At 37.0% G+C, this 18,138-nt stretch overlaps 1 protein-coding gene across 1 annotated transcript in view; it reads right to left on the bottom strand.

Moving 5' to 3' along the window:
• CFAP299 (cilia and flagella associated protein 299) overlaps positions 1-18,138 on the bottom strand; it is a 637,244-nt gene that overhangs the window by 378,807 nt on the left and 240,299 nt on the right. The window contains exon 3 of the mRNA XM_043448481.1: positions 10,811-10,901. Within this exon, the coding sequence (XP_043304416.1) occupies positions 10,811-10,901 (91 nt within the window). The remainder of the gene's footprint in view (positions 1-10,810; positions 10,902-18,138) is intronic.

Here is an 18,138-nt window from a genome sequence, read left to right as displayed (position 1 = left end):
CCAGTTTGTTGTGATCCACCTGGCTTCCCATATGGCACTAATGGTAAAGAACTTGCCTGTCAATGTAGGAGATGCAAAAGACATGGGTTCAGTCTTTGCATCAGGAAGATTCCCCTGGAGTAGGAAATGGCAACCTGCTCCCAGTATTCTTGCCTGGAATATTCCATGGACAGAGCAGCCTGATGGGCTATAGTCCATGGGATCACAGATTCAGACATGAGTATTGAGGGCACACACACACACATACACACACACACAAAATATGTACTAAAGATTAGAACATGATATAATTTTGTTCTAGAAGTATCTCAGTTATATGAAAATTATGATCCCCATAGGGTGGGTGGGGAAACCCAGATTGTAGAGTTGAAGAACTTAGTGTATAGTAAGTAGGAAATCCAAGAATCAAACTCAGATGTATATGGCTTCATAATGTCTACCCTTTAGAATCTTTCACTGCCTCCATATCATACTTTTATCTGGGAAATAAAAAATTAAAGATCTATTTGACTTTACATTTTTTTAGTGACATGGAAGTTGATGTGCATTCTATTTTCCAAACATTGATGTAATTTGTTTAAAATGAAGGTAAGACTGTATGAGTCATATAATTTCCATAGGGTTTATTAGTGGACAAGCATGGATTCAATTAAAAAGGAAATAAACATCTGTATAATACCTTCATTTTCCTGAAAGGGAACATTTTATAGAAGTTGGAAAACAGCAAGGAGGGAAAAGATCATGTCAGCACAATGTTACTGGTCATATACAACGCAATCTTATGTTTCATAGAGATTTCAACACAGGAAATGGGTATATTAGGAACTGCCTAATTCATAGATTTTCCTGAGCCACATACAGTAGTTTCTTTGAATGACTCTGAAGGAAAATCTGTAAGTAGTGCTTTTATACCAGCTTCAATAATGCATATTTCAAAGCCCAAATGGGTCAGCCATGTAACTGTTTACACAGTCAACATTCAGTGGGAAAATAAGTGTCAACAGGTTCCACTTTCCCAACCCAGAACAGCATGTGACCCTCCATTTCAATCCTCATCAGTGTCTGATTAGGAAAGGACTATTTAATTTTTGTTTTAGTGGAATCAATAAATGCTGGAGTCTTTGTTTACTACCATCCGAAAAAATAACAACTCCTGTCACCCACCCCCACCCTGCCATGTCACTACTTAAAAGAGTTTCATAATCCTATTACATTAGAAACCCTGCAGGGACAGCCTGTCCTTTTTGTCTTTGGAAAATAGCAAATATTATGCAAGTAGCAAAGTGGTTTGCACACAGCAGAAAACTAATGAAATGGACTGTGGTTTCCTATAACATTAAAAAAATCTATAATATAAAGGCTTTTAGAAAATATTCTGACTGCTATAATATCTTGCCAATGACCAACAATCTTTAGATTTCTAATAAAATCTGCAAGTATCTGTGGTCTCAAGGAACCCTCTCTATAATATTTTCTAAAGAAAGATTCAAAACCATTCAGTGCGTACCTTAGAAACTTAACAAATGTATTTCATACTTTCTACAATTTCTATTTTATTTACAATTTTAGCTCTAGCAATGTTATAATTTACTACAGAAATCACATTGTTTACTAAAGTACTGTCATGTATCATGCAGTGTGCCAAATGTTTAAGCTATATTTTCTTTTTAATACTCAATCAATATTAAGATGCATGCTAAGTCACTCCAGTTGCATCCGTCTCTGTGCGACCCTATGGGCTGAAGCCCACCAGGCTCCTCTGTCCATGGGATTCCCCAGGCAACAATACTGGAGTTTTGGATTGCCATTTCCTTCTCTAGAGGATCTTCCCAACCCAGGGATCGAACCTGAGTCTCTTACATCTCCTCCATGCAGGAGGGGTGTTTACCATTAGCACCACCTCGGAGGCCCCGATATTAAGATGAGGGTACTCTTAATAGTCCTTTTGCAAATGTTAATACTAGGTGAGTGGTAAATTGGGAACTTTAGACCTCTAAAGCCAGGATCACACTCCTCTTCCCATTAATAAAATTATCATCAGCTGTTTATATATGCCATCGTATTCTCCAAAGAGAAATGCATGAATAGTATTCAAAACTCCCTATCACCATTTCCTTATCAAAACAAAGTTATCTCCTGAATTACTCAAATCCATCTTTTTCTCACCATTCATTTTGTCATTTCTTTATTCTAGTCTTTTATTATCTATCTGCAATGTTACAATGACCTCCCTGTCATACCCCTACAGACATATACTTACTTTACGCACTGCCCCTGCTGTACCCTTAAAGTACACATCTGATGACACAGACCATTTGTGTCTAAATTCTTTCGGGGATACCCATCACCTTCAGGATATTATCCACACTACTGAGCACAGCACAATGGAGCCCTCAGACCTCTTTGGCTTTCTTGCCATCTCCCCCATGTTTATTTGAGACATATACAGAAGGTAGAATTGACCAGGTTTAGTCACCAACTGGATGTGATATCTGGGAAATGGAAGAGGAACAGAAATTTGGTTTAGTAGCAGATTAAATGAAGTATTTTGAGGTATGGCAAAATGTGGAGATAAACATTGGAATAGAGTCCAAGAAATCTTCTCCAGCTCTCTACTTAATACCTGAACAATGTCTTTCGTCAAAGATGTATGTCCAAAATCAGATCCATGATCTCTGTACCCCATTTATGATCTTAGAGCGTCCCATGTCCCAAAGAGTAGCAGCACTTTCTATACAACTGTGAAGGCCAATATCCATGGCCACTCCCTTTGTCTCAGTCCCCTCCTTAGCGATATCCTGTTACCAATTTCTGCCCAGTGTACCTTCTGAATAACTCTCAAATCTTCTTTATCTTTCCTGTCATCTTCCTGGCCCAGGCTACCATCTTATCTTCTCTTATTAGCTCTTGAAATGCATTTATCATATTGTAAAAATTAAAGCAACTGCTTTATGCTTTCTATCATTTATTCTCTATATTGAAAGCACACTGATCTTTTTTGTCTGAAAATCTGATCATATCATTTCTCAACCCACTTAAATGCAATCAGAACTTTTTGTGTTTTTCATTCATATCAATAGCACTTATCACACTTGCAATTTTGCTTTATCTGTATGTTTACTGGATCATACACTTTATTTTTCAAGCGACTCTAAACTCATTAAGGCACTTGTTATCCACTGTCTCCCCAGAAGCTGATACAAGGCCTTCTATAGAACCAGTTGTCACCATTTAATAAATAATTGAATAAATTAATAAATAGATAGGAAGCAAACAAAGGTAAGCCTCTATTTACAAAGCAAGAAGCATAGAGTAGTGAGTTCATGGGTCTGGGTGATTCACCAAGGGGAAATGTATATAGTGAAAAAGATGGAACTCAAATGGAGATATACAGTAGTCAGTCCAAGAAAGAGACTGAGATCAAAAATCAGAAGGCAGTTGGGAAACTATATGATAATCATGTCATAGACATCAAGAAAGGATAGAAAAAAGATTTATCAACTACATAAATACCTCAGAGCAGTTTAGGAAGAAACTCATCTCAGCATAATCTATTTTACCTCTTCACTCTGTTGTTTATCTAGTCTTTTCTTTACTGTGGTTGTTGTTTAGTTGCTAACTCATTTTCAACTCTTTGCACCCCATGGACTGTAGCTCGCCAGGCTCCTCTGTCCACAGGATTTCCTAGGCAAGAATACTGGAGTGTGTTGCCGTTTCCTTCTCCAGGGTATCTTCCCAACCCAGGGATTGAATCCATGTCTCCTACATTGCAAGTGGATTGTTTACTGCTGAGCCACTAGGGAAGGCCAGTCTTTTCTTTATAAGATCATCAAATCTTGACCTCAAGTATTTTTCTTAGTCTCTATCATGGACATGAAATGCTCTCAGAATGTTACATCTTCATCCAAGCATCCTCTATAAAAATTCAACCATTTGATTAAGAAATTTCTGGAAATTACAAAAAATATAATAAAATGCCTTTAATCTCACTTGCATTGAAATATTTAATTATTTGATATTTCCACTGATTTTTCTGAGAAAATGCATTTTGCTCTATCTCATATGTTCATGAATCAGTCTTAAAGGAAATCAATCCCGAGTATTCATTAGAAGGACTGATGCTGAAACTCCAATATTTTGGCCACCTGATGCGAAGAGCCAGCTCATTAGAAAAGACCCTGTTGCTCGGAAAGATTGAGGGCAGGAGGAGAAAGGGACTACAGAGTATGAGATGGTTGGATGGCATCATCGACTCAATGGACATGAGTTTGCGCAAGCTCTGGGAGATGGTAAAGGACAGGGAAGCCTGGCGTGCTGCAGTTCATGGGGTCACAAAGGGTCAGACACAGCTTAGCGACTGAACAACAACAATGTATGTTCACACAATGTTTTCAGCTTTCTGAGAACTTTTTATGTCCACCAGCATCACTAGGATTTGCTTCTGACCTGAGTTTCTGGGCATCTAGAATCAGACTCGTTTAATGTGCTTTTCTAAGCACTTGTTATACTCTTAATAAATGCCTCATTGTGGGGACAGTGTTAAACACTTCATAGATGGAGTAATCAGAAAATTACACCTTCTCAGGAAACAATAAATCTGCTTACAAATGAGAAGAAAATGGTTAGCTATTTTAGTCTTCAAAGAAGTTTTAAATCTGAAATTTATGAGGCATGAGGTATAAATGTTTTCTTATATGAATAGCTCGCATTTAAAATATAATTAAATACTCTGTTACTAGGAAAAAATACTCATGATACTTGTCATTTGAAGTACTACAAAATTCTTTCAAACATTTTTGTACACAAATTTCACATAAGACTCAATGTTTTGTCTAAACAAAATGCAGCATCATAGTAATTTAAAATGGAATATTTTGGAAAAGATGTAAAATAATGTGTGCTTATGCATACATACCTACATATGTATATATACTTATACAGAGTGTTTGCATATGTTTATATATATACATATTCAGACACTATACATACATAGTATTTCGCAAGCATTATATACAAATTCAGAGGTAATTATGAAATAATTCTTGAATTCAACTGAGTTACTTCTGGCTTATCACAATTTTCTTTTAAAAGGGACTTATCCAAATAATATCTATATCGAAAATATCTGAACCACTGAAAGCTTTAAAGGAAGTACATTTTCAAGAAATTTTAGTCTTTAAATAGCAGCTCTATAAACTTTTAATTTTCGTAAAACCCTATTCTCTCCCAGGGCATAGCCCAAGACTACATGCCCAGGCAGCAACTTTGTGGGGATTGTATAAATGTGTATAATAAGCAAATAACCTTATAACTTACACATTGAAAATATTAGGTGGGGGCTCCTGGGGATGGGGGACTGAGAGGAGGCCTGCTTTTCTAAATTCCAGGCTCTATAGCAGTGTCAACTCAGAGCATTAAAAAAAAAAAAAACAACTAATAAATCACATTTGCAATTAGTTGACCAGAGGGAGAAGGAGGACACTCAGAAAAAGATCCAATTACACTAAATAGCATTTGAAACCTGGGATCACCAAACTTGAAAATATACTCAAAAGTTATGCATGTGGGAAAGTAAATCTCATCTTCTAATTTCCTAGCTATATATAAAGAAAATTACCTGGGAAAATTGCTATGAAATTAAGAGCTTCAAACCTTATTAGGCCATGCAGGTTAACTACGTCAGTTCTAAAACTATATCATAATTTTTTTACTATTTACTTTCAGTAAGATGAAACAAAAAGAGTAGCAAATGTGCCCCTGGGATGAAGTTCTCCATGTATTTTGTACCTATGCATTATGCAGAGAAATCTCAATGCTCAGGAAATAGACATTTCCCTTGGAGAGTTCAGACCTCATAAAATTCACATATAATTTCTGCTGACAGCAAATTAATATAGATTCAAATCTCATGAATACTGTATATTTTATAGGATTACTTTTTTAAAGCATATCCATTTAGTAAATGGCTTTTAAGTAAGCTTATGATCCTAATATAGATAATTAGATCTTTCTAAAACATACTGTATTCTGTTTTAAATAGTTTGCTCTAAAACCATTTGGAGTCTTCATTATGACATGACTAGATACAGAAAATTAAGCCTTAAATGCTGTCCTTGATACAATGACATGCATTCTGCTGATTATAATAGTATCACAAATTCAAAGGTCCAAATAAACGACCATATGTTATTTTCAGAGTCAGCAGCGAGTCTAAAAAAGATGCTAGTTTCCAAATCAATGACAGCCTACCAAACATTAAATGACTCAAGAAAGTTAAATTTAGCATTTTTTCTAAGGGGGAAAAAAAAAACCTATAATGATGCAATTAAAGGTCGTTCAGCAGCGATGTCGAAAAAATAGATAAACTTCCAGAAAAGCTATCTCATTTTCCAAAATCCAAATTCACCAATCTACCTAGTAAATAGACCTATAGATTCCTTTTCCCTACTGTGAGTGGCCTCTGCCCCTCTCAAAGGCAAGTCTTTTCCTTGTGCTCTGAATCCCATTCCCCCAGCAATGATCCCCCCTGTCCTCTACAGCATCAACACTCCTCTCTCTATGGGTCATTCCCATTGACATAAACTTGGTTAATAAATACTTTGGCCACCTGATGTGAAGAGCCGTCTCATTGGAAAAGACCCTGATGCTGGGAAATATTGAAGGCAAAAGGACAAGGGGACAACAGAGAATGAGATGGTTGGATGGCATCACCAACTCAATGGACATGAGTTTGAGCAATCTCTGGCAGCTGGTGAAGGACAGGGAAGCCTGGCGTGCTACAATCCATGGGGCCACAGAGTCGGATACAACTTAGTGACTGAACAACAACAACAATGATCTATCTTAAAGCATAATAAAACAAATTTCCTGGACTCTTGACCCTGTACCAGTTATCAATCAATATCTAAGTGATACTTCACTGCAAAAATCCTCAAAAACAGTTGATCTTCCTTATCTTCACCCATACACCTTTTTCTTTACCTACTCCAAGCACACACTTAACCACAGTCTTCCACTGAAAATGCCCTTGCCAGCACAATCCATGATATTTACCTACCCAAAAACAACAGCAAACATTTTATCTGTTGAATTGATTGGATTTTTCATGGATTGAATTCTGTCCCCCTCAAAAGATACGTTGAGATTTTAACCCCTAGTACCTGTGAGGATAACCTTCTTAGGAAATAGGTTTTTTTGTAGACATAATGGAATTAATATTAAGTCATATTCAGGGTAGGGGGTAGCTAATCCCCATATGACTGGTGTCTCTATGAGAACAGAAGACCCAAACACAGGTACACAAGGAGAAATGTCATGTGATGACAGTAGCAGAGATCAAAGTGATGTCTCTACAAACCAAAGTATACCAGTGATTGTCAGCAACACCAGAAGCTGAGAAAGGAATGGAACAGATTCTCCCCTAGACCCTTCAGAATGTTTCTGCTGACACTGTGATTTCAGACTTCTGGCCTTTAGAACTGTGAGAGAACAAATTTCTGTTGTTTTAAGCCGCTCGGGTTATGGTAATTTCCTACGGCAGCCCTGGGAAACTGATACATCCTCTTACGTAGCCTCTCAGCAGCAATTGCCATGGTGAGCATTCTTTCCTTGGAGTTTTTTTAATTTTTCTTTTCACAGCATGGCTCTCACCTGATTTTTCTCCTACGTGCTATTTCTCAGTTTCCTTAGCTACTTCTTTGACACATTTCAGATCTCTATATGTTGGAGTGTCTTAAAAATCTGTCATAGAACCTCACTCTTTTTACCCATACTCTCTTCCTGGTTAACTTTTGCAAGTTCATGATTTTACATACCATTTAGAAGTTGTAAAGAATCTGCCTGCAATGCGGGAGGCCTGGGTTGGATCCCTGGGTTGGGAAGATCCCCTGGAGAAGGAAATGGCAACCCACTCTAGTATTCTAGCCTGGGAAATCTCATGAACAGAGGAGGCTGGCAGGTCACAGTCTATGGGGTTACAAAGAGTCAGACACGACTGAGTGACTATTACTAGATGTTGAAAACTTGCAGATTTATATGCTAGCCAAGACTTCTCACAATTTCCAAACCAATATATGTAAATGACCAATCCACTTCTCCACTTGGGTATCTAATAGGCATCACAAAATTAATGTAGCCAAAATAGAACATTATTGATTCCTGAAATAAGTTCCCAAGTCACACTAAATGCCACCATCATCCCGACCTGTTCAAATGATAAGCCTAGAAGGCATCCTAATTTCCCCTTTCTTTAAGATTTCACATCGAATCCATCACTGAGTCCTGTGTGCTTTGCCTCTAAAACATAGACACGATTCAGTTGAGATGAACTTCCCTCCATCTCAACTACAACCATGCTGTTTTAAGAGTTTCTTCTTTTGCTGATTGATTATAAGAGCTCCCTAACTTATCTGCTTGCTTCTGCTTGACTTCTTCCCCATATTATCCTACTGTACACAGCAGTGGTGAAGTTAATCTAGAGTGGAAGCCAGATCAGGTCACTTCTCCACTTAAGCTCATCCATCTATCGACTTCTTATCACAGTAATAAAAGAATAAATGTAAACATTAAAAAAGAATAAAATAAAAATTCCTTATAATCTGTATGGTCCAGCTTCTGACCTTCTCTCTGACTTCATCTGTCTTTATAATTCCCTTCAATAATTACCTTCCAGTCATTTCAGTTTTCTTATCATCTCTTGATTATGCCATGATTGCTGTTATCTCAGGAGACTTTAATACATCTTCCTTCTTAATGGGATATATTGCACCCTCTCAAATATTCATCTCTTTGGGATGTCTCACTATTCACATTCCATGACTATCTTCCTCATTTCATTCCAGTCTCAACAGATGTAACCTTCTTAAAGTGATCTTCCTGTACACAGTAGCTAAAGCAACCAACCACTGTCTATTCAATCTCTATATCTGATATTCTAATTCTGTGCTCTTCATAGCACCCATCCAAAGTTGAAATTAACTGTTCCATTTTTGTTTTGCTCACCTATTCTCTATCTTGTGCTCTAAAATACAAATGCTTTAAGGTCACAGGTTCTTCAGTGCCCCAGTGTCCCAGAGACTAAAATAGTTCCAGGCTTGAGCAGGTGCATAAGAAGCATGAAATTGGAAAATGGATCAGAGTTGGCCAAGAAAATACACAGGTGTTATCATTTAAGAGGCTGTTATAGTAATATACTTAAGATGTGATGGGGGTTTGAATCTAGATAAACGCTATTTGAGATGGTGAAAAGTGATATAATTTGACATATTTAGAAGAACTTAGTAGCTCATTCAACATGGGTGAAAGAGAATTAAGTTTATTATAACTGACATACTTCTGATTGAGTAAATGAATGAATGATGCTGTTATTCATTGTTAAAGGAAATACCAATGGGATAGAAAAGTTAAAAGGGCATTTTTGAGAGGCATTATACCATTTCAGACAAAACATGGGCCTTGGGTATCTAAAGCTGTTTGTGTTTTTTGGTGCTACTGCCTAACCATGGGCCATTTTTCAACCCTAAGAAACCTGACTTCTGTCCTTACTATGGATGGAATTTGTTGTCAAGTATTTTTTAAAGTGAATGTTCCCAAACACAACAGATCCTTTTTCAGACCTTATCCTGCTTGATCACTGATGATCATTTGCTTTTTCTTGAAGGTCCTTACCAATAGATGACTATGACACCACATTTTGCTACCTGTCTTCCTCCTTTCTAGGGGCTCTTTCCAAAAAGGTTCAGATAAATTCCAACTTTTCTGTTGTGATTCACAAAGTCCTCCAAGTCTAGTGCCCACCCATATTTCCAACCTCACCTCCTTTAAATTTCACTCAGCCCACTTCCACCAACAAAGTTTCCCTGATTTCAAGTCCAGGATCATTCTATACAATTATCTAACCAAACAGTGATATTTTTTCTTTCTGAAGTACATTGAGGATTTTATTTGCAGGTGACATCTTCAAGTCAACGTATGGCAAAACCAATACAATGTTGTAAAGTAAAATAAATAAAGAAATAAATTTGAAAAAAAAGAAAAATACAATTTTTTTAATTGAGAAAACTTTGGTAAAGGTAGACACTCTTATAACATATTTTTCTGTTGCTCTAAAATTTGCATCCTGCTACTTCTGATTCTTTTCCTGTAAGTCACTCATTACAGTTTCAGCATGAATGTTTGTCTATTTTTACATACAGAAGACTCTTATCACCAGTATTGTATTAGCAAAGCATGAAAGTAAATATTCCAAATAATATTAGCAATTTTAAATATCTGATTTAGCACAAGTTTTAATAAAGCAAAAGCATATTCTCCTTGGATGACTCAAAATCATCTCTCTCCATTATGCGGTTTCTATCACACCTCCCAACACAGGGCTAGAGGGAAGACTTTATCTTCTAGAGAAAGCATAAAATCAGGTACACAGTGGGAAAACCTTCAAGATGAGTGTATAAAATGACTTGGAGAAGTGTACTAAGAGATGGGGCTGAAAAGTAGCGGGAAGTTTCAACATAGCAGTAGCACAAAGTTGGAGATGACAACCAGTCTGCCACATATAGGCATTTTCTCCATAACAAATATGCAGAATGATACTAATATTTTTCACCATGTAGCTACTTCTACAGATATAAACTGACATAATTTTTCCACATATATTCCTATAATATATTCCAATAATAAAGAGCTCTATTATATCCCTCATGAATTACCTTTCAGAGACAATGTTTAAAATTATATTATTAACTAACTAGATACTATACACTAATGTGCCTTTAAGGTATATGTTTTTAATCTCTGAATGAAATGTACTCACGCTCACTTTTCCACTGCGATTGTCTTCTTCTCTCACGGCCAGAGCCTTCAGAAAATTATCATGTAGGTCTTTACCAGCACTTGTTAGTGTCCTAAAAAAAAAAAATCAGACCTTCAGTTATATATATATTAGCTAAGCAAATACATTGAAAATATTCTGGGTACAAAAAAGCAGCCTTCTTTATTTCAAGTGACAATTCCTTCAACACGAAAACTACATATAAACAGTATACACAGTACACAATCATAAATCACACATAATTATAATCATAATTATAATAAACTATCAAATTCTTAAATTTAATTTCATACAGTTATAGAGTCTTTATTTTAAAATAAATGGAATCAAGATTATAAATAATATCAATACTCATGCCAGATACAGTTAATTGCACTTACATGTCCATTTTATTCTTTTTATCATGTCATGGAATTTCAAACTATGTATTCTCCTCACTACCCATAATAATTTAAAATAGACTATAATTTAAGCACGATTTATTTAATGTAATAAAAGCAAAATATTAGCCACTTAGCCCAATTCAGTTACCGGAATAGAACACTATTTTAGCTCTATGAGTGGAGATACTCAAGGCAAGACGTGAAACTAGGTTGTCCTTATCAGATAAAAGAAAACATTAAGAATTCAAGAGAGAAACAACTTTCTCTGGAAATAAATTTCAAAGGAAATTCATCACAATGATCTTGATTAAGCAAAAATGAACCACAAAATAAAGAGTTCAAAAGTGATTACAAAATAATAATCCTTTCTTTATTTGGCAATATTCTACATATTCAACAAACATTTCTGCTGTGTGTCTATTATGAATCAGGAAGTATACTAAGGACAAATTAATGAGATATGATTCCTGCTCTCAAGCTGCCTGTGGTCTCATAGAAGTCAGTAGATACAAAAACCTTATAATATCATACTGTGTGATAAGTATAATAATAGAGATACAGATGGGTTTTGAGTTCATAAGAGAAATATCTTAGGTATTTGAAGAAAAGACACTTAGTCTTAAGCTTTAAAGCTATCACTGAACTAAACATTAAAAGATGAGACAGCATTAGCCAGTTTGAGGGAGGGGGTAGTGGAAGAGGGAAAGAGTTATGAGTTATTACAAAGGAATTCAAGAATAGAGATGAAAATCTGCCAGGTACCCATTAAAGTGGAAGTTAGTCGCTCAGTCATGTCTGACTCTTTGTGACCCTGTGGACTGCAGCCTGCCAGGCTCCTCTGTCCACAGAATTCTCCAGGTAAGAGTACTGGAGTGGGTTGCCATTTCCTTCTCCAGGGGATCTTCCCAACCCAGGGATTGAACCCAGAACTCCCACATTGCAGGTAGACTCTTTACTGTCTGAACCACCAGGAAAGCATTGGGTAATAATTAAAAAATTAATTGGGTAATCATTACCCTTGGGTAATTATAAAAAAAATCAGAGAGTAAGTACAGGAAGTGAGAGAGAAACCATACAAAATTAACAAAAGCTAACATTTTTATAGACATACTGTTGTAAATATTTAGTAAAGGTCACTCAGCTAATTAGAGCAGACCTATTTTCCAACCCAGGCAGTGTGGTTCTAAAACTCATTCTCGTAACCTACAGGCCATGCTGCCTTTCCAGGAAGCCCTTATATGCTACATTAAGGAGCTTGAACCTTGTCTTCTAGGAGATGTTGAACCACAAGGGTCATATGCAAGGAAATAAGATGGTCAATGTTGTATTTTAGTTATAGCATCCAGTGGTTGTGATAAACATAACCAGGAGGAGAAGCACACTGGAACTATTAATTAGAGAGCTTTGGTAAGAGATAATGAAGACGTGACTTAAAGCAGTGGTGGTAAGAATAAAAAGAGGTAGATCTGGCAAATACATAATAGGGAAATAGACCTGGTGATTTCTTTTTCTAAATAGTTAAAGAGAGATTATTACCAGGTTTCTTTAAATCGATATGGGCATATACAGCATGTAACCTAATGATTATTTTGTTGAACAATACATGCAACTTATTAAACTAATCATAACTTGTCAGCTTCTTCTTTTCTAGTTTTATATGCCTTAGCTTATAGTATCAGTGGACTTCCCAGGTGGTGCCAGTGGTAAAGAACTCACCTGCCAATGCAGGATATGTAAGAGATGTGGGTTCAATCCCTGGGTTGGGAAGATCCCCTGGAGAAGGAAATGGCAACCCACTCCGGTACTCTTACCTGGAGAATTCTGTGGACAGAGGAGCCTGGCAGGCTGCGGTCCACAGGGTCACAAAGAGTCAGACACGACTAAACTGACTGAGGATGCACACACGCATAGTACCAATATCAACTAATAATCAAAACACCTGTGTGTGTGCATGCTCAGTTGCTCAGTTGTGTCTAATGCTTTGCAACCCCATGGACTGTACCCCACCAGGCTTCCCTGTCCACTGAATTTCCCAGGCAAGAATACTGGAGTGGATTGCCGTTTTCTATTCCAGAGGATCTTCCCAAACCAGTGATCAAATCCACGTCTCCTAAATCTCCTGCATTAGCAGGTAAATTCTTTACCAGTGGGCCACCAGACATCTAACTATACATAAAAATAACTATTAATTGGTACTAATGGAGAGAATCATGTGTTTGAGAAATTTCTCAGTTTGTTGTCCTATTTGAAAGTAAGTCTTCAGATTATAATACACCTATGTACTTCTGACTTTAAATCTCCAAAATGTCAAATTTATTTTTGTCAAAAGCTTGCCCAGAGAGAAGTATTGCTTCTCTATTGCTCACAAAATAATCTTCTCATCACTTCATCACTTTCTACCTAATTTCCTACTTATGATAGGAAATATTTAAAACCAGAATGAGTTAGAAATTATCTGTGAAGTCTGAACAGAGAATTAGTTATACAAGTGTTTCAGTCAGGACTGGTTAGGTTATACTATAGTAACAAATACCCCAAATCTCTGTGGTTTAAAATTACAAATGATTGTTTCTCAAAAAGCTGTGCATCCACAGCAGGTTGATTGTGGCTCTTCACCTTGGAGGGATGTACTGGGAGGCTCCTGAAAATAACCTCTATTTCAAACATCTTTGTTATTGTACGGAGGGAACACCATCACTTGCTGGCTCTTAGAACATCTGCTTATTGACTGTGGCTTTGTAGTAGAGCCTGAAGTCAGGCAGGTTGATTCCTCCAGTTCCATTCTTCTTTCTCAAGATTGCTTTGGCTCTTCGAGGTTTTTTGTATTTCCATACAAATTGTGAAATTATTTGTTCTAGTTCTGTGAAGAATATTGTTGGTAGCTTGATAGGGATTGCATTGAATCTATAGATTACTTTGGGTAGTATACTCATTTTGACAATATTGATTCTTCCAATCCATGAACACGGTATATTTCTCCATCTATTTGTATCCTCTTTGATTTCTTTCATCAGTGTTTTATAGTTTTCTGTGTATAGGTCTTTTGTTTCTTTAGGTAGATATACTCCTAAGTACTTTATTCTTTTTGTTGCAATGGTGAATGGTATTGTTTCCTTAATTTCTCTTTCTGTTTTCTCATTGTTAGTGTATAGGAATGCAAGGGATTTCTGTGTGTTAATTTTATATCCTGCAACTTTACAATATTCATTGATTAGCCTTAGTAATTTTCTAGTAGAATCTTTAGGGTTTTCTATGTAGAGGATCATATCATCTGCAAACAGTGAGGTTTCACTTCTTCTTTTTCTATCTGGATTCCTTTTATTTCTTTTTCTGCTCTGATTGCTGTTGCCAAAACTTCCAAAACTATGTTGAATAGAAGTGGTGAGAGTGGGCACCCTTGTCTTGTTCCTGATTTTTGGGGAAATGCTTTCAACTTTTCACCATTGAGGATAATGTTTGCTGTGGGTTTGTCATATATAGCTTTTATTATGTTGAGGTATGTTCCTTCTATTCCTGCTTTCTGGAGAGTTTTTATCATAAATGGATGTTGAATTTTGTCAAAGGTTTTTCCTGCATCTATTGAGATAATTATATGGTTTTTATCTTTCAATTTGTTAATGTGGTATATTACATTTGATTGATTTGTGGATATTAAAGAATCCTTGCATTCCTGGGATAAAGCCCACTTGGTCATGATGTATGATCTTTTTAATATGTTGTTCGATTCTGTTTGCTAGAATTTTGTACCCCCAATGTTCATCACAGCACTGTTTATAATAACCAGGACATGGAAGCAACCTAGATGCCCATCAGCAGATGAATGGATAAGGAAGCTATGGTACATATACACAATGGAATATTACTCAGCCATTAAAAAGAATTCATTTGAATCAGTTCTAATGAGATGGATGAAACTGGAGCCCATTCTACAGAGTGAAGTAAGCCAGAAAGATAAAGACCAATACAGTATACTAATGCATATATATGGAATTTAAAAAGATGGTAATGATAACCGTATATGCAAAACAGAAAAAGAGACACAGATGTACAGAATAGACTTTTAGACTCTGTGGGAGAAGGCGAGGGTGGGATGTTCTGAGAGAAGAGCATTGAAACAAGTATACTATCAAGGGTGAAACAGATCACCAGCCCAGGTTGGATGCATGAGACAAGTACTCAGGGCTGGTGCACTGGGAAGACCCAGAGGGATGGGATGGAGAGGGAGACGGGAGGGGGGATTGGGATGGGGAACACATGTAAATCCATGACTGATTCATGTCAATGTATGGCAAAAACCACTACAATATTGTAAAGTAATTAGCCTCCAACTAATAAAAATAAATGGGAAAAAAAAAAAAAAGAACATCTGCTTGTAAGAGACTCATGTCACTTCCGCTCACATTTTATTGGAGAAAGAAAGTGCCATGCCTGAAATCAACAAAATGGAAAAGAATAACCCTGCCTAAGGAAAAGTAGTAAATATTTGTAAACAGTATCCCATGTACCCATTGCCTTCAACAGCATAACCAAAGATGGAGTACATAGCTCAGTAAATAAGAGCTATAAAGAAAACAATTTCTGAGTAAAATTTAAAGGTACAGAAAACGTGTTCATGCAGTTGATTGCATTTTAACCAAATAAAGACCCTTTTGGACAGTATAATCACTAAACTTAGCTCCACAGCAGAATATCTTTCCAGAGACCCACAGAACATCTAAAAACTATGGCTGAAGAAGGGAGATAGACTTCAGTGTGTGTTCTTCTGTGATAACTATAGACACTTGTTGGTTTTGCCTTCCTGACAATCCTTCGCATTTTTTGAAAACAGAACCCTAATTTTTATTTGGAGGGCTTCCCAGGTGGCACTAGTGGTAAAAGAATCCGCCTGCCAATGTTGGAGATGTGAGACGTGGGTTTGATCCCTGGATCGAGAAGAGCAGAGGAGCCCGGTGGGCTACTGTCCATGGGTCACAAAGAGTCAAGACACGACTAAGTGACTGAGAACACATACACTTTTTATTTGGAAAATGGTCCCTCTCGCATTCTTTGCTCTGGTGACACAGTCAATGGTACCCACTCACTCACAACTCTTGCCTCCCAAAGCTCAGCTGATGAATATGCCTCAGACTTACCCAATGTCACGTCACCTCATGGGAATGCATATCATAAAGAGAGAGATCCAAGGTTGCGAAGAAACTGGAGTTGTATTAAGCTGAATTAAGCTGTCCTTAATTCCTACTAGACAGCCTCATAATTCAACTTTTTCCTTGAATCTACAATAATCAGTGTCCCTCCAGTAAACCCCCCTTTTTTTTAGTTCATTGGAATTGGTTTCTATTGTTCACAACCAAAACCTATAATTGATACGATGGTTATCCAGTTCAGACACTGCAGAGCAACAAATACTGTTTGATTCCACTTATATGAGATACCTCGAATAGTCAAGTTAATAGAATCAGAAAGTGTAATAGTAGATGACAGGGGCCAAGGGGTCAGAGGGGAGGGAGGGGGAATGGGGAGTTAGTATTTAATGGGGACAGAGGTTCAGTTTAGCAAGGTGAAAAATTTGGGAAATGATGAGTGGTGAGAGCTGCACAGCAATGGGAACGTACATAGTGCCACTGAACTGTACAGTTAAATATAGTCAAAATAGTATGTTTCATATTATGTGAATTTTACCACAATAAAAAAATTTTTTTAAGTTACTTTAGGGGGTGGTCCGAAGATGGTGGAGGAATAGGACGACGGGGAGACCACTTTCTTCCCCACAAATTCACCAAGAGATCGTTTGAATGCTGAGCAACTTCCACAAAACAACTTCTGAACACTGGTGGAGGACACCAGGCACAGAAAGGCAGCCTATTCTCTTTGAAAGGAGGTAGGACAAAATATAAAAGACACACACAAAAAAGAGATAAAAGAGTTAGGGACAGAGACCCATCCTGGGGAGGGAGTTGTGAAGGAGGAGAAGTTTCCGAACAACAGGAAACCCTCTCACTGGCAGGTCTGTGGGGAGTTTTGGAATCTCAGAGGGCAACATAACCAGGAGGGGAAAAAAAAAATACTGCAGCAGTCCTAAAGATTTCCATATAGTAAGTCTACGCCCCACTTTTCCCATCTGCAAACACACCTTATTTTGTTGTAAATCCTTAGAACATTACAGATAAAGTCCAATCAGATTACCAATCTCGAGCCTAAACATCCAAAGTAACCATCATTATCATTTTGCACACAGCCTTCAGCTATTTTCAGTTGTTTATGTCTATACTTATGTACCCATAAGTATCAATATCACTTTGTGAGTTGTTCATTTTATTACATATCTTGCAACTTACTGTTTTACTGCATTGTTGTTATTGTTCCTAGGAATAGATGTTTATGCGAGTGTCAAGGAAGATCAAATTTATTCCCAGGTTTATGAGACATGAAAAACCTCTGGAATATAAGACTAAATAAAAAGAGTTTATAATTGGTTTCAGTCACTGCCACTTTGGGATTTTCAATTGTTTTTAACTAACTGTTAGTGTCTCAGTCATGTCCAACTCATTGTGACCCCATGGACTATAGCCCTCCAGTCTCTTTTGTCCATGGAGTTCTCCAGGCAAGAATACTGGGGTGGGTAGCCATTTCCTTCTCCTGGGGGTCTTCCTGACACAAGTCTCCTGCATTGCAGGCAGATTCTTTACCATCTGAGCCGCCAGGGAACCCCTATTTCTAACTAGACTTAATCTAAACCAATACTTTCACCATATGAAATGCTCACCCTTCCGACAAAGATGTTGTTGTGGGATTGGCTTGATGATCAAATTAGACTTTAACCTAATCTGTAATATACTGAAGATATCCCAGGAGACTGCACAACTTATCAAATTAAAATGAATTGCTTTTTAAATAGTCAAAATGTTAAATATTTTAAATGGAAACATG

This window comes from Cervus canadensis, chromosome 26 (assembly GCF_019320065.1).
Source record: "Cervus canadensis isolate Bull #8, Minnesota chromosome 26, ASM1932006v1, whole genome shotgun sequence".
NCBI classification, from domain to species: Eukaryota; Metazoa; Chordata; class Mammalia; order Artiodactyla; family Cervidae; genus Cervus; species Cervus canadensis.
This window is presented reverse-complemented; position numbering and strand designations above follow the sequence as displayed.